The following is a 23,107-nucleotide window of genomic DNA, read 5'->3' on the forward strand; positions in this document are numbered from 1 at the left end:
TCGAACAATTTGTCATTCCTCATTCTACTATGTTGAATTCTTTTTCAGATGTTCAATCTTCGCCAACGAACGTCAACGCTACATTCGGTCGATCCCCACCGTGGGTTGTCAGGGTTATTCAGATCAGATCGTTGAACAAAGTTGAAATATGCAAAGGAAAATAGAATAATGTTTAGCCCTAAACCACCCAAACCAAGTCACTCACTCACACCCGATCGTTGAACATTTGTTTGGTTTGCTTTAGTTTCCTTATGAATTTTTGTCAAATTCAAAAGAAATCAAAATGTAGGATTGGCTACAATACTTATATGTATAAAATACAATTATCATTTCAACGGTAAGATGGTGATTGTATCAAGGGAAATTTTATTTAAACTCATATAACTTCTTTCTACACCTAACTTACTTTTTGCGCCTTTTTTTTTATAGAAAAAGGATTATATTAACGAGTTCCCCTAGGGCAACCAGTTTGGGTACAATAAAAAAGGAACGCCTGATGGGCTTCCACAGGAAGATATTTATCCCAAACATGGGAACCAGCAACTGAAAACCCCACTCTAGTAATAGCGTTTGCCAGAAAATTCGCTTCCCTAAAGACATGTTTCTAGCAAATCTCCAAGAACGACTCAGCCAGCCAGCTAATGTCTCCAAGAATGGTCTTCAGTCTCCAAGGAGTGTTATAATTACCTCTAATAGCCTCAATCACCAATTTTGAATCACCCTCCACCATGATACGGGACAATCATTTGGCCTTAGCCAACCAAAGACCATTATGCAAAGCAAGGCACTCCGCAACAAATATCGTGTTTTGGCCAGTAAATCTAGTCCCTGCAGCAATAGGTTCACCTGTCAAATTTCTAATCACAAAACCAGAAGCTGCACCTTGGTTCACCATAGAGCCATCGAAGTTGAGTTTAACAAAACCGGCATCAGGAGGACGCCACCGGATAGAAGAACGCAGGGATGGGTTGCTACCACTTTTACTCACGGGACTTATACTATTAGCTTCAATAAATTCCTTTCCAAGATTAAGAGCAAACTTAACAATCCAGGAATGGTTTGGAACTTTATTATGAAACACCACTTGATTTCTTTCCTTCCAGATTTGCCAGCAGATGTGCAAAACTATACTAAGGTCACACAAACCTGCATCAACCTTAACCGTAAGATCATTAAGCCATTCATTAAAATGAAGAGTTTGGTTTAATCTTATGGAATTAGGTATGGCTTGACAATTCCATATTAGTCTGCAAAGTTACAATTCAAGAATAAATGAGCTCTATTATCTTCCTCAGCATTGCACATAGGGCAGATGGATGAAATATTGTTGACAAACCTGGATAATCTGTCTCTTGTATGCAATCTGTCTCTTTTTGCACCCATTGGTTTTTAACTAAACTATTAATATCTCTTTAAACCCAAATTTACTACCTTAAATACCCTCACAAACCCAATTCAATATGTAAATTTATCTTTACACCCATTTGAAAAATTAAAAACCCAAAATCAAAGCATTTTATTTTCCTCAAGTCCCACAACTTAATTTTCTTCTCTTCCCCAATCTTGTTCATAAATATCTCTACCAACTTTATATATTTTTTCATGTTCATCTTTATCTGATTTCTCTCCTATTCTTATAGTTATTCACACCTGCAGAAATCACTTTCAGCTTATCATGCTTTGCCTAAGATGCCTTGATTGATATTTCACCTTCTAATGTGCTAGAATATGAGCCCCTTTTAGGGTTCTTTAACCTGTTATGTCATGCTTGGATGTAAATTAATTGAAAGGAATAATTATTTGTCCTGACACGATTGATGCTCATATTTTTGTTGGCTTTGGTATGGTTGTTAGCATACTTCACATAAATGACTATTTTTTTGTTGTGTAAAAAAATGCATGTTATGCTTTAAATGCATGTTTGTTGTGTTCACTAAGACTTTTCCTTCATCAGTTTTGGTATATGATTTCAAAGACCTTGGCGGAGGAAGTTGCTATTGGAAGTTTGCAAAATAAAATGGAATCGACATCGTTACAATAAATCCAGGATTGGTGATTGATCCTCTCTCACAACTAACTCTGAACACAAGCATGAAGCCTATTCTGGAACTCGTAAATTGTACTCCTGAGCAATTATTTATAAAATTTCATTACTCATTAATATATTGCATGATTTTGTCAAGTAATCATTCCTACTAGAGAACCTATTTTGAGGGGTTTGGACGGTGGATGATTGTTAAGTTTTAGATGAAGAGCCCAAAGCTCTTCAACCAAAATGAAGATGGAAAATCCAGACTACATAAAGGTTACAGATTTTTAACATCATCGGTGCAACAGTGAGCAGCAACTAGAGCGCAGTGGGTTGATCAATTTACAAAAAAAATCCATGAATAGAGCATCAACTATGACACTTATTTAGTGTGTCCGGGCATTGTAGCAGACCAGGATTAATGAAAAAAATTGAAACCCAAATACTCATATTATAAACTCTAAAAAATTGAAATCAAATAGACAACTCATTCATAAATCGAGTCATAGAGGATTCAAAAGTTCAAAATCACCATCCATCAATATAAAAAAATTGTTTTTCTAGCTATTAGGTTTTAGCGGGAATAAAAGCAGGATAAATACAGAGTGATGATAGAGTTTAATTATAGTGTGTGGGTTTAAATAAAATACCTATATTCACATGAATTATATTTAAACATCAAATGATGATTATATTAAATAGATATATTCACAAGAATTATATCTAATTGTCAGATGATAGTTGTATGAAATACATGTAAGTTGTCACATCCCGGCCCGGGTCCCACCATATCTTAGGTTCGACTCCGCCGTAGTACGATGTTGTCCGCTTTGGGCCCCGATCATGCCCTTATGGTTTTATTTTTGGGAACTCACACGAGAACTTCCCAGTGGGTCACCCATCCTGGGATTGCTCTCACGCGAACTTGCTTAACTTCAAAGTTCCGATGGAACCCGAAGCCAGTGAGCTCCCAAAATGCCTCGTTCTAGGTAGAGATCCACTCCTCTTGGCGATGTGGGATGTTACAATGAGGGCTCGGGCAGGGATGTCACATAAGAATTGATGGCAATCTCCAAATTTTAAAACTATAGTTGATTGAGTCGTAGTTTTTAGTAGACTAAACAATATCTTACATGACCTGTTAGCATGACATGGGTAAGTATTACCCATGGGTACTTGTTTCATCCTATTAAATGCATGCATCTTTGGAGTGTAGTTGTAAAAAATCATCAAAATCGAAGTTAAAATAACCGTTAAATTGTGATTTTTCGTTTATAACCGTCGAAAAGGTTTGTCCGTTACTTGATCTTTGAATGCTTGTTTTTTTTCGATTTTTGGCGTACACGATCTCGAAGTATATATACAAACAAGTTTGACGGTTGGATCGTTGAAACTATTTTCATACGATGCATATCCAGGGACGAAGTCAGAGATTTGTATGAATGGGGGCATCCTCAAACAATAAAGTTACAATTAAAAAGCTAAAAAATTTACTAAACAAACACTTATATATTAATCTTATAAAGTTTTTCATACAAAACACTTAGAATCATTGTTGGTGAAGTCAGTCATATTGATACTAAGAGAAATGCTAAGGAGACACTCTCAAAGTGGGACTCTCATCACCTCATGTTTTTGGCACAATAATTAATAATGTTGGTACGGGGATTATGCTAAAAATATGAGGTGATGGAAAGTTCATGGAAATGTCCACTTTTGGAAGAGTCTCCTTGGCATTTCCCTTGATACCAATTAACATATAGGGTTCAATTTTTATTTTAATTAGGGTTGGTCATTGAGATGCAAAATTGTACAATTTTTCTGCACTCAAAAATGTTGTTTGAGTGGGGGCATCCGCCCCCTATAGGCCTATAGTGACTCCGTCCCTGTCCGTATCCCATAAAATTCAATGGTATATATCTTTGTAACGAAACACAACCTCACCCTTAAAACTGTTACCAAACTTAAATCTTCTTCGCCGCTTCGTCTTCCTTCCGTTCGAACAAATTGATGACGGTACTCATAACCGGCCACCGCGGCCTCGTCGGCTCTGCCATTATCCTGCAAGCTCCATATTCTAGGATTCAACAACCTCGCACCCTCGACGGTCTCGACCTCACTCGCCAAGCCGGCGTCGAGTCCTTGTTCACCACCAAGCGAGAAGCCCCAACTCGTCATCCTCACTACCGCAGAAGACGGTGGCATTCACTGCTGGGTGGAGTCGACGATTGGAGGAGTGATTGTGTGTGGGGTCGACGGAGAAAGCTTAGTGCAACTGATAAACTCGTGTTTTTTTTTCTGTTTGGAACTCCCACTTGTTGAATTTTATCATTTTGGTTTACATCTGCCATGGGAAGAAGATTATTATTTTGGTTTAGGTGGTCTTTCATGGTAGATCAGCCATGGTAAGAAAGGAACAAGAAAAGATGAATGCTTGGTTATTTGAGGCTGTTTGGTTACTAAGCTGGGGTGTGGGAGAGAATTTCAAATGACAGATGTTGTATTCCTGTTGGACCACATAGCTTGGTGAGTAAGTGTGGACCACATAGTTTGGTTATTAATATTATTGTTATTATTTCAATTTTTTTATTGTTCCATTTGAAAACACTGATATATTTTCTTTGTGGGTATCTTAGTCCTTGTTTGGCATCTAGTATTGAATTGGATTGGATAACCCACTTTCTACCATTCTTGTGTACCATAAATTTTATTTCTTTTGATTTCTTATGTATTGAAGAACCCTTTTGATTAAGGTTAAATCCGTGCTTTTCACTCAATTTTGCATAAGTTCTTAGTCAGTCACTATCTCTGGACAAATGATTATTTTTTCTTATCTCAATTTTTTATTTTTTGCATGATAGTTCTTTCTTTTTGGTTGAATTCTTTTTAATGTTCTTGTGAGTTGTGATGAGATCGTTCCCTCTGGTGCCTCTTCCCTGTTGATGTGTATATATGTATGTCGTTGTGTCATTTGGTGATAAAAAAAAATAAAAAAAAGGGGGGGGCGACCTCAACTCAACAAGGCTCCTCGCTTTGCGAGGGTCGGGGAACGTCTATTGTACACAACCTTACCCTTGCTTGCAAAGAGGCTGTTTTCAAGACTCGGGCCCTTGACCTTTCGGTCACAAATGAGCAACCTTTTCGTTGCGCCAAGACTTGCCCTCTGTCATTTGGTGTTATGGTATCATAATTTCTTTGGTTTTTATTTGGGAGGGTTTTTGTTGTTGAACCATCTTTTATTTGTCCGTGATTGTATAACTGGAGCATGAGAATTTGATGACTAGGTCATGGCTGGGTGTTTTGCTTAAGACCCAGCGGAAAGTTCAATTTTTCTGCAGAGAAACCTAGTGTTTGTTTCATACACAATGGAAAATGTTGTGGATTCGGATAGTTAGGTAGGATTCCTTTATGGAGAAGAATTTTGTCTTCTGGTGTTAGGTTGAGTCAACATGAAATACAAAATTGGCAAATTGATACTGCTAAGTTTGCTAGTCATAGATGTACAATGTCTTCTCCTTCTGAATATGGGACATGCGGGTTCCTTTTTCCACTTATAGATATCAGTTTCCTAAGAACACTGCTTTGCACTTTGGTTGAAATTGTGTTTGCTTGTATGTGTGGCTAAACTTAGGGCTGATGCATGTATTTTGAACCTATTACATGATTATGTGACTTAAATTTGTTTTTGTTTACAGGTACGACCATATGTTCCAGTGAAGATGATAAAAATAGTGGAAACAAGGTCTAGCATTGTGCTGGTACACTATTATCTCTGGTAGATAAAGTGCGTAGCATCATCGCACTTACTTGGATAGTTGTGCTTCTTTGTGACAGTTTTGCTTCATCAGTAAGGCTAGCCGACATTCACCTCTCCCACACCCTGCATAAAGCGGGAGCCTTCTGCACTGGGTACGACCTTTTATGCTCATAAGAAACCACTAAGGCTGGAAATGTTTAATGTGACCCTCGTGTGGATAGTGAGCCAGATGGTATTGTTGTACCCTTCATAATGTCACCACACATGCGTATTGTGTAGGGTGTAAAGATTGTGAGTGTGAAATATGGAGTTGTCTTTGCCTTTCTCATTGCAAAGGGATTTACCCATCACTTCTCTTAGATCCACCTTCCTCCCTTGGAATCCTCCTTGCTTATTAGGTACAGTCAAGAGGAATAATAAAAACAATAGGATCTCAGAAAATATCCCTTTTTCAGTTACTTGCTCATCTGTCAAAACTGTCCGCAGTCCTTCACTAGACAAGCATGTTGTGAAGCAAAACAAGATACGTTTTGTCCAAAAGCTACAAACACTGCTTCTTTCCAAACCGAAGTGCTATATTCCAATTCATATTCTCAATAAGTGTCGAGCCTACCTTTCCCTATCAAAGCCACGATCCATTCTCTCAATGATTCATCGATACCCTACTATTTTTGAACTCTTCGCAATCCCAACAGCTCCCTTGCCATCCAATGCAACTAAATCATTATCACAACTCTGTGTCCGTCTAACCCCAGCTGCAGCAGCCCTTGCTGCTGAGGAATTAAGTCTCAAATCAGCCATCTCTGACTCCTTGGCCACCAAACTCCAGAAACTTCTTATGCTCTCTTCTCATCATCGACTACTTCTGTCAAAGTTGGTTCACCTAGCTCCAGATCTTGGTCTTCCTCCTAATTTTCGCTCTTGTCTATGCAATGACCATCCAAATAAATTCAAGACCGTTGACACCTCCTATGGCCGTGCACTTGAGCTTGTCTCCTGGGACCAAGACTTGGCAAAGCCTTTACCATCTCTAGAAGTTCAGTCACGTGAGCTAATAGTAGACAGACCTTTGAAATTCAAGCAGTTGACGCTCCGAAAGGGTCTAAATTTGAAGAGGCGTCACCAAGATTTTTTGCTCAAATTCAAAGAAATTCCGGGTGTGTGCCCATACAATACCCCCATCTCGGACTTGCCTAAAGAGTCAATTGAGGCAGAGAAGAGAGCTTGTTTGGTGGTGAGAGAAGTGCTAGGGATGACGGTTGAAAAGAGAACTTTGATAGACCACTTGACTCATTTTAGGAATGATTTTGTGCTGTCCAACAAGTTGAGAGGGATGATCATACGGCACCCAGAGTTATTCTATGTGAGCTTGAAAGGGCAGAGAGATTCAGTGTTTTTAGTGGAGGGTTTTGATGACAAGGGTGCACTGTTGGAGAAGAAAGAGGCTTTGGTGATAAAGGAAAAGTTGATGCAGTTGGTTAGAGAAAGCAAGAGACTAAGAAGAGAGAGGAAGAAAGCTAGGATTAACAACACTGAGATTGGTGGCTCTAGTGATGACTTTGAGTCCGATGGTGATGATGATGATGACTATGATGACGGTTTTCAGAGTTTGTTTGAGCCTGAAGATTTTTATGTGGATGATGATGTTGACAAGAAGGGTGAGATAATTGACTACAGGGAGAAAGGGCAGTTTTGGACTGTTGATGCTCATTCTGTTCATGATGGCGGGAAGCAACAAATGGAACCTTGGTAGAAAAGAATGTCAAGTGTTCAGATCTTACCAGAAAATAATCAAAGTGCGAGGATAGTATTATGGCAGTTATATGAATGACTGTAAAGATGAAGTCTCACAGTCTGTATCTATATATATGAAGCAAATGGCCCTTCACCTAAAGGGTAATTTTTCTGAAATACCTTACATTATCCTGAGGTGAAAAGTTTACTTAATTCAAAACCACTTCCCTTCACTTTCCTGTGTTAATAAAATTGGCTTATGGAAGAAGCAGATTGTAGGCAACCTACATAATTGAAGCTTAATACAAGGTATCTAAATCTGTGCTGAATTTGTTTTTCATATTCTCTTATTTTATTCGAGGAATTATAACTGTTTTGTTTAAAAGTTTTCCTAGATGAGTAATCAGTAATCATTTTACTTGGTCTTCTCTAGTAGTTTGGAAACTAAAGGTGTAAACCTAATCTTTTCAATGTATTAGATTATCATCTTTGATAAAATGGAGCGTGTTCTATGGATCATTCTAAATTTGGTTGTATCCTAGTTTATGCTCCGAAAATGATGAATTGGCTTTCGATGACTACATAGTACGAGCCCTACTATGTGGACAGATACGGGTCAAACATTTTTCTAATTCTGTTACCACAGTAACCAGGATTTGGTTCTATGCAGAGGCTTTTCTTCCTGACCTACTGGTGGATTTGGGAAAAGTCAAGTCTAAAACTTACAAGTGCATAATTTCACCACAAATTTTCTCAGAGATGGCCTGCTTGCTTATGAAGAGTTGTTTATGTCTGCGCGAAAGTGTTGGACTCCTTTGTTGCCCTTACCTTATTAAATGTTTCCTTCCCTTGCAGGCCATGAAGTGGCACAGATAATTGATCAAGCTCTTCATGGAGGCAACATATGCATAAAGATAGCTGATTGGTGTATGTCCAGTGCAGCAACTGAGTTCTCAACCTCTGCATCAATGGCTCCATTACCTTCGTGCTGTTCAGCTATGTATATCTACTCAAAAAGTGGTTTCACTTGGAATTTCCTTTCTCGAGCGTGAGCATAGGTATGGAGAATGGAATTACCTTTCACTTTTTACATTGATTCAAGTCGCTTTGATATATTTCGACTACGCTGTTACTCCTAATGTTTGATTAACATCTGTGAATGAAATAGTTGATGCACTATTTCATTACTACGAAACACAGCAAATTGTTGTTGGCCGACACTAGAACTCATCATTACTGCCAAAACTAGAACTCGTCAAGCATATATATACACACTATTTGATTAACAATTTATGGACCGTTGGATTTCCAAAGGTAAAAAAAATTTAAAAATCTTATTTAATTTAAGCCGTTGTATCTGAGATCAACAGTTCACGTTATTCGGTTTTATAAATTAAAAAAAAAAGAGTTTAAAATTCTGAAATGTTACCGTTGTGCCAAGTGACATAATTTGGGATGTTGGAATTCAATTTTTTTTAATCCAACAACAAAGATTAATTATGTGAACAAAAAATTAAAAATTGTAAAAAATTAATAAAAATCTGGAAAAAAATTTGAAAAATTAAAAAAGAAAATTGATTTTACTTATCTATAAATACATTCTCATTATCTTCTACCTTATACCACAATTTCATATTTTGTCACGTGGTGCAACGAGAACGATTAAAAATCTTATTCGAAATTACAAATAAAATTATTTTGTATTATTTTATAAATTAAAAAAATACAAATATTTTATTACCTATTGTCAGGGTGTAGGGTGGAGATGCAAAAGATAATTAATGTTCATTAAAGACAATTATTGTTTACTGGGTATATTAAATAGTGAATAGTCCTAGGGACTTAACAACAATGCAAATGAGGTTTCTTGTCGACAAATGAACACGTGACATTGAGCAACTCCACCGTGATGGATTGCTCGGGGTACAGGCGAGAGAAAAGGGCCCAAGGCCCTGTGGATTCACTCCAGCGTGAAGGAGCCCGAGTGGAGGTGGAGGCTTGAGCTCCGGGCCTGTGAAGAATTGCCAGCCCTTGAGCCTGAGTGGATTGGTTGCCCTTTTTTTATTTTTTTTCTGTCAGACGCGTGCACCCCACTCGCGCGTGGGGGCGCGTCGCCCGACATCTTTTCAAAAAAATCAGCCCACTTTTCAGACTGAAATGTTACTGTTGGGAAGTCAGGTGACTTCCCACGGTCTGTTCGATCTCAACGGCTCTTTAACTTTGACGGTTCGATCTCAACGGTAAAAAAAAATCTTATTTAATATCAACCGTTCGATCTGAGTTCAACGGTCGATATTAATATGCTTTATAAATAAATAAATAAAAAGAAAAAATAGTTTTAAAATTAAGAAAAGTTACCGTTGTGACACTTGACACAATATGGAGTGTTGGAATTTAATTTTTTTTTAAATCCAACGGCAGAGATTAATTATTTGAATAAAAAAATTGTAAAAAATTCGAAAAAATATTTGAAATTCTTTTAAAAAAATGTTTCTACTTTTCTATAAATGTCTTCTCATTATCATCTAACTTACACCACAATTTCATATTTTCTCAACTACTTTCAATCACATTCCTATCTTTCTCTCAAAGTTTCAATCCAATGTTTTTCAATAAAATGACTACTGATGCAGGTACGAATTGGACACTTCTTGAAGATGTTGCATTGTGTACTAGCTGGGTTGAAATTACTCATAGTTCGCGTACGGGTAATGAGATGCAGTTGCGAGAAATGTGGAGTCTTATTCATACCAATTATCTTGAAAAAATGGGTGGGAGTAGAACCAAATAATCGATGTCTAGTCGTTGGAAATTACTTAGCCAATCGTTTAGTATTTGGAGAGACGCATTTGCACAAGCTAGTAGTAATCTTCGAAGTGGGGAAAATTACACGGATCAGGTAACAATATATTATTTATTTGTTTGTACTATACCCAAATTTACATTGTAATTATTTGTTTGTATTATTTATTTGTTATCTACTTTAATTATAATTATTTGTTTGTATTATTTATTTGTTACATACTTTGATTATAATTTTTTGTTTGTATTATTTATTTGTTACATACTTTGATTATAATTTTTTGTTTGTATTATTTATTTGTTACCTACTTTAATTATAATTATTTGTTTGTATTATTTATTTGTTACCTACTTTGATTATAATTATTTCTTCTCCCCCATTGTGTAGCTAATTCAAGCACAAGCTTGGTATGGTGCCAAAACCAAAAGCAAAAATAAATCATTCAACCTGTGGGAATGTTGGAATATTGTCAAAGATTGTCCTAAATTCAGAGTTGTGCATGTCGGTCCAGAAGTTGTCATGAACAACACCCCTCTACACTCTACACTTGATAATGGCTCGCATAAAGATGATGGAGAAGAAGTGCATGAAACGCCCATCCCTGAACAAGCGTCGGGTTTGACCCGTTATCCAATTAAGTCTCAAGGTAAGAAGGCTTCAAAGAGAAAAGGAAGTGCTTCCAAGCATGATTATGCAAAGTACATGGAAGAACTTACTCGCCATAGTGAATTGACTTTGGCACGGGAAATGGCGAAATTTGAGGCTGATAAGGCTAGAAAGGAGGCAAAAGTTGTAGCTGTTGAGAGAGAATTTCAAGCTAATGAGAGAGAAAGATAGCTACTTAGGCAAGAAAGGAAACTGGTTAGAGAAGAAAGAATGGCTCAACAAGATCGTGAGATTATGAACACGTATTTAGAAGGGAAGTCTCCAAATTCTAAATATTTTTGGAAGTCGGAGAAAGAGGATGTGGAGCGTAGGAGGCGTGCAAGAGAAGCGAGAGCAAGAGGAGATGGTCCTAGCACGACAAGAGAAGATCATCCTAGCATCACAAATTGGTTAAGTGATGATGATTAGAGTACTTTTTGTAATCGAAGCCCATAGTTTTCTAATCACCTTGGGTTGTAATTTATTATTTATTGAATAGAGTATTTTATGTTGTTTCCAATTTATTACATAAAACTCACAAAATAAAACACACCAAATAAAAAACTCACGAAATGAACTAAAATAAAACACATCAAATAAAATTACATAAACACACCAAATAATAAAAAAACTCACTAAAATAAAACACACCAAATAAAATTACATAAACACACCAAAATAAGACACACCAAATAAAATTACATAAACACACCAAATAATAAAAACCTCATTAATTACATAAACACACCAAATAATGAAAACCTCACTAAAATATAACACACCAAATAAAATTACATAAACACACCAAATAATAAAAACCTCATTAATTACATAAACACACCAAATAATGAAAACCTCACTAAAATATAACACACCAAATAAAATTACATAAACACACCAAATAATAAAAACCTCACTAAATGAACTAAAATAAAACACACCAAATAAAATTACATAGACATACCAAATAATAAAAAATACACTAAATGAACTTAATTATCTTCAGCTTGTTTCAATGTCCACTGGTGCTCTATCAAGTCATTTTGCCGGGAATTGTGCATGTCTGGCCTTTGAAATGCAGTATATCGTTGAATGACCATTTCATTGTGACACGCCCCGACCCTGATATTCCCCGAATACTAGGACCGACACGTGCTGGCCGACACCCGAGGGTGACGAAAGCCATTAATTGATACAAAAGCTAAGAATAAGAAATAAATAAGGGTTAGAAATTTGAAATACAATGAGTTAAAAGTTTTAGGAACGTGCTCAAAGCATACAACTAAACCTAATCACTAAGAATAATTAAGATAAAATTTAATGAATAAGGGAGTGGGTCCTACATCGAGAGGATCCGAAGATGCTGCTGCGGAAGTGCCTTCACGCCGGGATTAGGTACCTTGATTCTAAGTCCTGAATGGGGGGGCGCAAAACAAAGGTGAGTGGACCAAGTTTACATATATAATAATAATAAAACAGTTATCAACATACTAACCCCCAAAGTTTAATAGTGAAAACTACTAGCATAGTAAGTGATGGATTTAAATCAAAATCCTAGCATGCCAAAATATCTCAAAAGTCACATTGCGGAAACGCATCGCGGAAATCAAAACAGTAAACGCATCATAAATCGTCTCGTAAACGCGGTGTGCTGCTAGAAATATCACTGAATAAATATATCTCTCGGCCCAATGCCTGCTCCGTGGTCTCTGTGCCCGTAACTAAGGATTATTTCTCCCGGCCTAAATGCCAACACCAGTTCCTCGCCCCAGGCGGCATAGTGTCTACTAGGTACGCACAAATAGTTACGTCTTTCTTAAATAACCACTTCATAGCATAGGTTACCGATCATCGTCTACACTATAAAGAGGGGTTCAAAAACATGTTCTAGCATCCTATCGTCATCTATCAGATAGTCTACCAGTTCATGGTTTTAATAGAAAATACGATATATTAAAATATAGCTCAATATAGGCTAACAATTAATTCCTCACCAAAACACGAGACGATAATCAATATATTAAATCATCAGGCTTCACATAAATCACATCATAAATTCGTAGGCATGCTAATTATTTATGCAATTACTATAAAATCATGTAATTTTAGAAAGGGTCCACTCACAGTACTTAGTTGCCAAAAGTTGCGCCACTAGCGAAGACGGAAACATCATAATAATTGCCCCTAAGCACATAAAGAGTCCAATAAATAAAACTATATAATAGCAATGGAATTTGGGAAAACGGACGTTGGAAACGGATTTAGAACGTCGAATTACTCTAAGAAGGATCCCGGACGAAAATCCAAAAAGTCAACCTTAAAGTCAACGTTGACCGGGGGTCAATGGTTAAATTAGGTCTAACGGGTTTTAGGCTTGAAATCCGGATTAGGGTTTAGGGTTTTCTAAGGTTTTTAGGTTAAAAGGGTTTAGGGTGAATATATGTGGTTTGGGCTTAAACCCCAAACACACACACACACCACAAACAAACACACACACACACACGGGCTGCAAGCACACAGCCCACACCCACCAAAACCGGCCCTAAGGCCTCACAAAATAAAAGGCTGGGCTTGAGCCCTTTAACCAAAAACTAGCCCAAGGCCTTTGGGTCTTTAAAATAAATAACTAAAATAAAAAGAAACGGGCTGGGATCTAACGGGCTTAAGGCCCAAGGGGAAGGGAAAGGCCGGATGGCCTGGGTTGACGAAGGAGAAGGCCGGAAATTCGGCCGGAAAACTACCCAACTTTAAACGGCCATAACTTTGTCAAAACTCAACGAAATCAAGCGAGAAAAAAACGAAAGTTGTAGCCCTTGAAGAGACGAAGAGAATGGTACCTCACACGACGTCTAACTCGCCGCGGTTTGGCCGTAAAATGCCTCGAAAGCCTCGGAGGTCGCCGGAAACTGGGTAAGATTCAAATGAGTATAACCTCTTCAATACTCAACGAAATTGAGTGAAACAAAAAGGAAAGTTATAGTACTCGACGAGACTAAGAGATTGATACCTTGCACGCCGGCCAACTCGCCGTGGTTTGGCCGAAAATGGCCTCGAAAGCCGTCGGAATCGCCGGAGGTTATTTTCTTGGTTTCGCCGAGTTGCGCAGAGTCAAGAGGAAGAGGAAAGGGACGAGGTTTAGATGGTGATTGTGTCTTCCTCGAGCAGGGAGTGCAGCTGGGTGTGAGTGTGGTCATAGAGAAGAGAGGAATAGAAGTACACGAGAAGGGGAAGAAGGAGAGGAAGAAAGAGAGAAGAGGGCTCGGGGACAAAATCAGGGGGGTGGGTCCCCTTGGCTCACCATTTAAGACCAAAAACAAATTTTAAAAGGAAGATAAATTCCCAAACTTGATGAAAATACAAAAATACCATTTATGTACAGTAAATCCCGGGACGGGTTGTTACACATTGTAACGTTCATCCATTTCTAATGACTCTTGTTGCATGGGCCCATCGGTTGCGTCATGAGCAAAATATATATGTGTTCTTGAATTGTTCATCGTGTTTGGCTCATATTCATCAACAGCTTTATAATTATACTCATCTTCCACAATCATGTTGTGAAGAATGATGCACGTCATCATGATCAATCAAAGCGACTCTACATCAAACAATCTGGCAGCACCCCTGACGATCGCCCAGCGAGCTTGGAGGATACCGAAACAACGCTCCATATCCTTCCTGCACCCCTCTTGACAGCTTGCAAAGTGTTTTTCCTTTGCACTTCGCGGACGTGGCACTGTTTTGACAAATGTTGACCACCTTGGGTAAATGCCATCAACTAAGTAGTATGGCTTGTCGTACATACGTCCGTTGACCTCATACGTGACTTTTGGTGCCTTTCCTTGCAGGACATCGTTGAACACTGGGGATTGGGCAAGGACATTGAGGTCATTTTGAGCTCCTGGAACCCCGAAAAAGGCATACCAAATCCATATATCAAAAGATGCCACCGCCTCCAAAATGATAATTTTTGCTCATTTTTTGTCTCCATAAGCGCCTTGTCATGCACTTGGACAGTTTTTCCACGTCCAATGCATACAATCAATGCTCCCAATCATCCCAGGAAAACCTCGCATCTGGGCCTTCTTCAGAAGCCTTTCCAAGTCCATGTGAGCAGGTTGCCGGAGGTACTCTGCGGTGTAGATAGATTCGATTGCTCCGCAAAACCCCATCAGGGACTGAAGAATGATTGATTTCCCTATCCTCGCTATCTCATCCACTTGGTCTGCAGATGCTCCATATGCAAGCATCCGCAGCGCAGCAGTAATTTTTTGCTCGAGAAGGAAATCCATAGCACCAAAAGCATCATTCTTTTACACAAAGTAAAAATCATGGTTGCAAACAGCAATCATGATTTTGTTGAACAAATGTCGTTCCATTCTAAAACGACGTCTGAAGTACGTATCAGGAAATGCACTGTTATGGACAAAATAATCGTCCAACAGCTCCACACCTCGTCGTTGCCTGTTTCTATCAAGGTTTTCAGAACGGGTGGGCCCGCATATCTGAGCCACAGCTTGGATGACTCGATGGGAATGTGAGTTTCTGGCCATTTTTACTTCGTCATCTCTCCTTCTCCGCTCCTCATCCTCTTCCTTCTCATTTTGGGCTATATGGAGATTCAACATTCCTTCAGATAGTGCCACGTGGCATGCCGTTATTCGTTAAAAATTTGATCGAAATCTATCCTAAAAGATTCTGAAAAGATAACGACACATGGCACAACGGCATTGGATAAAAATCTTATCGAAATCTATCACCAATAATTATCTTTTCGGATAATGACACGTGGCGCAACGAGAACGATTAAAATCTGATCGAAATCTGTCCTGAAAGATTCTGAAAAGATAACGACACGTGGCACGATGACATTGGATAAAAATCTTATTGAAATCTATGACCAATAGTAGTCGTTTTTGGTAAATGACACGTGACGCAACGAGAACGATTTATAATATCTTATCCGAAATTACAAATAAATTTATTTACTATTATTTTGTAAAAAAAAAAAAAATTAATACTATGTTATTGCCTATTGACAGGGCTATTCAAGTGCAACGGTGGAGATGCAAAAGATAATTACTGTTCATTAAGGGCAGTTACTTCACAGAATGAATTGAATAGTGTATTGCTTGGGAGAGGACTTCTACGGTGGAGTTGCTCTTATATCTTCACAGTTCGTCCATTCATCCATCGCCCCCACTGAAAATATCAAATTATTATTTTTGCATCGTTATCTCTCACCCACTCTCTTTCTCTCTCATCTGTTTCTCTCTCCTCTCTCATTCACGCACACAATTTGATAACAGTTTTTGACGCAATCGACACACGTCAGCCCTTCCACTTTCCGTATCCTCCTATTTTGTATGTTCACAATTAAGTTATATTAATATTTTATATTAATTTTTATAAAATAAAAAAATAATAATATAAAATATTAACGTGGCTTAATAACGTGACAGTCTTCCACACACACTCACGGAGAGAGAGAATAGAGAAATAGGGGTTGAAGGAGGAGCAATTTTTTCCCTTTTCTTTAGTTTTCTTTCAGGCTTTGCAATTCAAATCATGCCAACAGCTGGGTAGCTGTTGCCTGATTGGTTGATTGATTGACATCCATTCACTTCCTTTGCAAAAAAGAAAAGCCCAAATCTCAGTTTTTCAGGCAGGTGCTTTTTGTTTCCTCCCTTCCGCTAATCTCTCTCAATTTTTATTTTTTCCCCCAATTTTTGACCTAGGGTTTCTGGGTTTCAATTATTATTATTCAATTTTAGTTTTTTGTTGTTGTTGTTGTTGCTTTTATTGTCTTGAATAGTTTGATTTGAAAACGCTCAGACATGGTTTCAAAGTCGTGTCCTTTCTGGTTGGGGTGTTTGTGTTTGTGTGTATGTGATGAAAGTATAATATTTTGTTAGAATTAGTAGTTGAGCTTCCCATAAATTTGTTTTCTTTGGCGGTATGTAGTTTTTTTTTTTTTGTAGATTTTTATAGATGTCAGAGGAACTGTAGACTTTCAATAACATGTATAGATTCTTCTATCTGTTATGCTGCCATATCTATATGTTCTTGTTTGTTCATTTCATGGGAATTGGGTTTTTCTTTTCGGTTTTTTTATATCGGTACATATGTTTATGTGGGAAATGAATTATGATCAATCATCAAGTCTGTGGGTGTGTTTGGTGATTATAAAGTGTGCTGGAATTGTATTGAAGATGTTGAAATTGTGAACTTTGAATGCAGATAGAGCTTGTCTTACCAGCAGGGCTATCAATTCGATTATATGGCGGATGAAGGGGACATGTCTGATTTTGTCGAGGATGTGGAGGAAGAAAATCAAGGTGGAGATATGGGTCTTGATGAATATGACATGGTTTGTTTCCATCAACTCTTGGCTCCCATTGTTCAATCCTTTGTTTTTTCCAGTTGTACTAAATGGACTTGAAATTCCTTGTTCTTCAGTTTGAGCAGCTTACCAAAGTGTCAGATACGTCATCTGCACAAGCAAGAAAGGGAAAGGACATTCAAGGTATTCCATGGGACAGATTGAGCATAACAAGGGAAAAATACAGATTGACGAGGCTAGAACAGTACAGGAATTATGAGAACATCCCTTTATCTGGGGAAGCTGTGGACAAGGTTTACTTCTTGTTCTCGAGCATTTTCTTCATTTCATTTCCCCAATTAGCAAGTCACTATTGAAGTTAGCAGACGTCACTAATAATATGTGTTAACTTTGACCAGGAGTGCAAACAAATGCAGAAAGGTGGAAACTACTATGACTTCTTCCATAATACAAGACTGGTTAAACCTACAATCCTTCATTTCCAGGTTTGTGGACTTGCAATGCCATAGCTGTTTATTATTTTTACATTTTTTGATGGTATACTTCACCACTAATCCCGCTCTCTCTCTCTCTCTCTCTCTCTCTCTCTCTCTCTCTCATGGGTTTTGTGTGTATGAACTTATTGCCTTGGATAATTTTGCTTTAGTTAAATGATACTTTTTTTTACTCTAACAAGATAAAGTTATCCACTCCTTTTAGCTGTTTTCGCAAGCTAATGTTCATAAAACTTTTGCACGATAATGTTCACGAAGTTTACCTTTATATCCTACTTGACATTCTTTATTGATTTTTACATGCAGCTGAGAAATTTGGTTTGGGCCACTTCAAAGCATGATGTCTACTTCATGTCCCACTTTTCAGTCATGCATTGGTCTTCTCTATCTGGGAATTTGTCTGAGGTTCTCAATTTTGCAGGACATGTTGCCCCAACAGAGGTAGTACAACCTCCTGTACATAATGTGTATGATCTAGTTTCTTTGAAAGAAAATAAAGTAATCAAATGGATTGTTTTTCATTGTTTTTCAGCTTTTGTTGGTTTATGCTCTCTCCCTCCCCCTCCCAATTATGTTACATATGTTGAAGTGTTCCTTATAATTGCTATTTGTCCTCTACTTGTGTCCATAGTTTAAGTTTGCCAAGTTCTATGGTCTTGCAGAAACATGCAGGAAGTTTATTGGAGGGTTTTATGCAGACTCAGATAAGCACACTGGCAGTCAAGGACAATTTTCTTGTTGCTGGTGGCTTTCAAGGAGAGCTTACTTGTAAAGTGAGTTTCTAATGTTTACATCTCAATAGCGTGTTGACAGTGCATGTCTGTTTGATGAGAGTTAAGTATTTCCACATTAGACGTATTGTTTGGTAAATCTGACAATTAGACTTGTCTGGGATTGTGCCATTCTGATGATTTTGCTTTGCCATTGACTTGTCAAGAAAAGAGCTAATGCCATTAGCTGGCTGGAAATTTGGTTACTGTATTTGATCTTGGAAAATTACTTTTTTTTTTGGGTAGAGATATGACCTCGCTAACTGAGTTTGAACTCCAGTTTAGTTTGTCCTTGACCAATCAGAACAACTGGCAATATCGGCTTTCAGGGGAGTCAGACATGAATGGTTTGGTTTTTATATTATGATCTATGTTGTGTGGTGCTCGTAATTTCTGTCTTGAAATTAATACTTTCTACCTAGGAAAACAAAATTGAATTTTGTAATAATATTATTAACTTTGTGAAGGGGGTTGTTAATATTTATTTTTTACATGTTGTGTTGAGTGTGAATACCATTTTGTACGCAAGATTGTTGCATGATGAAGCCTAGATTCTATTATGGACAGGGAATTGTCTAAATATATTGTAAAATATTTGACTGAATTTAAGTTAAATGAAATGTAAGAACCGACTAATATTGGATATCAGTGACAGTGTGCAGGTAAGTGTTTGTTGAGGTATGTGAAAACTTTTTGGAATAGTCTTGAGGTTGAGGGTAATGGAAGCTGTTCTTTGATAGGCAACATAAGGGACACCTTCCCGGACTTGAACCTGGAACAAATGCTGGTTAGGAATTAGATTAGGAAAGTGCATAACTAATCCGGTGTACTAGGATCCGCACTGAGCTCAGTTTTTGGATAAGGAAAGCGGTTTTGTTGCTCTTTTGTTGTACTACTAGTAAGAATGGTTTGACATGGTCCTTTCTTTGTGCATGCATATCTTTGGTTTCCGCAATGATTTGTTAATGAAATGATTAAGTTCAACTGATGTGGTAGCTACTGATGGCATTTTGGGCGCTCATGTCTTGTTGGATATTATTTGTTTCTTGTAATTCTATATTTTTCATTATCAGATGCAAACTAGCGCTTTAGTCTGTTAAAGGATTATATTTCTGGTTAATGTTCAGTTAAAGTATTAAATCATATTTTTCTGTCTTTATCTGCAGTCTCTTGATAAACAAGGAGTAAGTTTCTGTACCCGGACCACACATGATGACAATGCCATCACAAATGCTGTTGAAATATACGATAGATTGGGGTATTTTAGCTAGTTCTGAAAATCTGTTCAACTGAATTTTTTCTTTTAATAAAACACAATTTGATGTAGAAACGCTTTTTCAGGGGTGGAATGCATTTCATGGCATCCAATAATGACTGCGGCATAAGAGAATATGACATGGAGAAGTTTCAGCTTTTGAATCACTTTCGTTTCCCTTGGCCAGTGAATGTGAGTCATCCTAAGAACTTAATTCATATTGATGGTTTCTGTCAGATAAACTTACCTGCCTTTTTCTACTTCTATACTAAGAATCTACATATTTGTCTTTACACTTTCACTTTCTGTGATTTTCATTGACTCCAACCTCCCTGGATATTAATATTAGAAGGCTAAGTTGTGCATTGGAGAGGATTATTTCTGATATATTTGGAAATTGTTGAGATGTCAACTAGGAAGTCAATCTTTCAAATCAGTTTTATTTTGTTCAATTGGTCATGCTGAGGACAAGGACAATTTTTAAAATAAAAGGAAATTGGTGACTGGTGTAGGTCACAGACTAATTTCATATTTTGGTTTAGCTTGATGGACATCGTTTTCTTTTATAGATAAATTGAAGCAATATTCCTTTTCAGCTAATGACATAGGAACAATTTTCCTCTCCAACTTGCCAAAATTCCTTTTCATATTTTGGTCGATACCACTTGCCAAAATTTTTCTTCGTTGACCCTCTCCTTAAAGCACAAAATGTTGATTGAGCCAATCCTAGTATTGAAAATATTTTGCAGACTTGAAACAAATTACCTCTTTGAAATAGAAGAGTGCAATATACTTAAGTGCTTGTAAATTGGAAGTGATCTGCAATTGCTTAAACTGGAATTAATGTGTTGGTTTCTGTGGTTATTCCTCCCATAACTCTTTTACTTAACGTGGAGCTCACCTTGTTTGCAGCATACATCAATAAGCCCAGATCGTAGGCTTGTTGCCGTTGTTGGTGATCATGTAGATGCATTGCTCATGGATTCGCAGAATGGGAAGGTACCAAGATCTTTTTCCTGATCATGATACTTTTGTCTGTAACTTATTTTGTTGCATTTCTTTCCATAGAAATATTCTTGCTAATAAGATGAGGTAAACTGTGAAAATTGAACGCGAGACATGTAGACTTCGAGGAAATGGTTAATGGTGGTAAAATACCAATACAAGTGTCATCTTTAATACGATAACAGATTTTTGCTTACATAGTTGTTTTTATAATTGTTCAGCATAGAGATATCTACTTTTTGTTTATCTTTTAATATACCTTAACTTTGTGTTAGCGGAGCAGTTGTGCTTCTAAATTCCAAATTTACCCCTAAAAGCATTTTCCAGGTTTTATTTTCAAAGATGGGAACCGTTTACTAACCATATACAACCTTGTTTTTTTTTGTCATTCCAGACTATTGCTAAGGTCGTTGGTCATCTGGATTACTCTTTTGCGTCAGCATGGCATCCTGATGGTTGCATATTTGCCACTGGAAACCAGGACAAGACATCCCGAGTCTGGGACATAAGAAATCTTTCATTGCCAGTTGCCGTTCTGAAGAATAGCTTGGGTGCTGCTAGGTCAATTCGCTTTTCATCAGATGGTCAGTTCTTGGTGGTCGCGGAACCTGCAGATTTTGTGCATATATATAGCACAAAGGCATACTACAAAGTGCGGCAAGAGATTGATTTCTTTGGGGAGATATCCGGTGTATCAATGAGTCCCGATGACGAGTCTCTGTATATAGGAATCTGGGACCGAACATACGCCAGCTTGCTACAGTATAACAGAAGGCACTAAGGGTGGAAACCCTGGTGTGGATAGTTTTGCTTCATCTCGCTCATAAGAAACCACTGAGGGTGGAAACCCTGGTGTGGATAGTGAGCCAGATGGTATTGTTGTACCCTTCATAATGTCACCACATATGTGTATTGTGTAGGGTGTAAAGATTGTGAGTGTGAAATATGGAGCTGTCTTTGCCTTTCTCGATGCAAAGAGATTTAACCCATAACTTCTCTCAGATCCAGCTTCCTCCCTCGGATGATCCATTCTCTCAATGATTCATCGATACCTTACTATTTTTGAACTCTTCTGGATAAGATAAGGGTGTTTTGGGTAGAAAAACGTGATTCCGGATGAAGGCTTTGTCCCAGAATCCGAATACTAGTTATTGTTCGGTAGTCTGATTCCGAGAATATTAGGAATTGGATTGCTGATTTTGAGTGGACCCCGCATAAATTTTTATTCCCCAATGGATAGTAGACACTGGAATCCTTTCAGTCATGAATGATTCCTTTCATTTCATTCCAACCCCTGTTGGTAAACACGCACAGATGTTGTATAGAGACTTTCAAATGACAGATGTATTCCTGTTGGACCACATAGCTTGGTGAGTAAAATGAGTACTACCCAGACAGCAACTAAGTATCATCCGTGTAGATGGGCCGAACTTTATCTCCTTCCTCTCTCACACACACAGTACACACGCACGCACAGAGAAAAGAGAGACGGGGGAGCCGCGCAGAGAGAGAGAGAGAGAGAGTAGCGTTTCCCTTTCATCTCTTACTTATCTCCAGACTCTGCAAATTATAACAGCAAGTGGATTAGCTAGCTGCCTGGATTGCAATCCCGACCCCCTGTTTTCCAGGCAAGTGTGTTCCTTCTTCTTACTCCCACTTTCTTTTTTCCAGTGTTTGGTTATTAATTTATTGTTATTATTTCAATTTTTTCACCCTCAATTTGCTGTAATTTTTTACCCTCTCTAATAAAATTTGTTTCGCTGATTTTTGTTTGCTTCAAACAAGAACGCTTACTGCATTCGGGCCATTCATATTTTTTGCTTATTGCAGTTCAGCCATCGAACTATAGTGTATTTTTGTTGTGGCGAATGTTCAAACTATCGTGCTTGGTCATGAGATTTTTACTTTGTTCTAGCCTGGCGTATGAACTAGTCCAAGTTTATGATATAAAGGTGAATTTCAAGTAGACCTGGCATTTTTGGATCCAATCTGTTAATCCGACCGTTAATATTAGTATTTGAGTGGATGCTTAACGGGCCGGGTCGTTAACCGGTGAATCCGTTAACAACCCATTAAATAATAAGTCATTTTGGATCAACCGTTAGATCCGTTAGTTGAGAAGGTTTGAGTAATTTCACTTTTGGGGTTGCCCACATAGGGCGTACCCGGAAATGAGAGCGATCCAAGAGACAAGGTTTCTCCTGGGCATTCCATCAAATAGTTGGTGGGCGTAGTCCAAGTGACCAAATTTGGCATACATATTCATGGAAGA

The 23,107-nt window shown here is 37.8% G+C and overlaps 4 protein-coding genes and 1 long non-coding RNA gene across 17 annotated transcripts in view; 3 read left to right on the plus strand and 2 right to left on the minus strand.

The window, feature by feature from the left end:
• Positions 1-742: 742 nt before the first annotated feature.
• On the minus strand, positions 743-1,383 carry LOC126619680 (uncharacterized). Its single transcript, XM_050288096.1, has 2 exons — positions 1,337-1,383; positions 743-1,247 (listed from the first exon to the last, which is right to left on the minus strand). The coding sequence occupies exons 1-2, from the start codon at positions 1,381-1,383 to the stop codon at positions 743-745; spliced, it is 552 nt and encodes a 183-aa protein (XP_050144053.1).
• Positions 1,384-5,981: 4,598 nt separating this feature from the next.
• Positions 5,982-23,107, plus strand: part of LOC126617834 (protein WHAT'S THIS FACTOR 1, chloroplastic-like) — a 32,475-nt gene continuing 15,349 nt past the window's right edge. The window contains exon 1 of one of the 2 annotated variants that reach the window (XM_050285907.1): positions 5,982-6,083. The gene's annotated coding sequence lies outside the window, so the exon portion shown is untranslated. Of the gene's footprint in view, positions 6,084-21,682; positions 21,774-23,107 lie in introns of those variants that run through there. The other variant, XM_050285906.1, reaches the window with a different exon arrangement.
• The window catches only part of LOC126617832 (protein WHAT'S THIS FACTOR 1, chloroplastic-like), a 32,377-nt gene continuing 15,349 nt past the window's right edge, over positions 6,080-23,107 (plus strand). For 6 of the 11 annotated variants that reach the window (XM_050285893.1, XM_050285895.1, XM_050285897.1 and 3 more), the window contains exon 1: positions 6,080-7,829. In XM_050285893.1, coding sequence (XP_050141850.1) covers positions 6,091-7,539 — 1,449 coding nt within the window. In that variant the 5' untranslated portion in view covers positions 6,080-6,090 and the 3' untranslated portion in view covers positions 7,540-7,829. Of the gene's footprint in view, positions 7,830-8,375; positions 8,737-10,153; positions 10,420-10,710; positions 11,489-23,107 lie in introns of those variants that run through there. The other 5 variants (XM_050285901.1, XM_050285902.1, XM_050285904.1 and 2 more) reach the window with 5 other exon arrangements.
• On the minus strand, positions 11,648-14,224 carry LOC126617850 (uncharacterized). The gene is made up of 5 exons (XR_007621554.1): positions 13,976-14,224; positions 13,806-13,874; positions 13,093-13,152; positions 12,312-12,381; positions 11,648-12,169 (listed from the first exon to the last, which is right to left on the minus strand). It is a non-coding gene; the product is annotated as an uncharacterized LOC126617850 (long non-coding RNA).
• Positions 16,447-22,599, plus strand: LOC126617838 (uncharacterized WD repeat-containing protein C2A9.03-like). 2 transcript variants are annotated; one of them, XM_050285921.1, is made up of 10 exons: positions 16,447-16,637; positions 17,209-17,338; positions 17,428-17,604; positions 17,710-17,796; positions 18,112-18,303; positions 18,468-18,578; positions 19,742-19,833; positions 19,917-20,022; positions 20,743-20,829; positions 21,230-22,599. In XM_050285921.1, exons 2-10 carry the CDS (start codon positions 17,249-17,251, stop codon positions 21,614-21,616), a joined length of 1,329 nt encoding a protein of 442 aa, XP_050141878.1. In that variant the 5' UTR covers positions 16,447-16,637; positions 17,209-17,248; the 3' UTR covers positions 21,617-22,599. The 2 variants fall into 2 exon arrangements, with proteins under 2 accessions (XP_050141878.1, XP_050141879.1); XM_050285922.1 differs by having other exon boundaries at positions 16,450-16,637; positions 18,112-18,246.

Source organism: Malus sylvestris, chromosome 4 (assembly GCF_916048215.2).
Source record: "Malus sylvestris chromosome 4, drMalSylv7.2, whole genome shotgun sequence".
NCBI classification, from domain to species: Eukaryota; Viridiplantae; Streptophyta; class Magnoliopsida; order Rosales; family Rosaceae; genus Malus; species Malus sylvestris.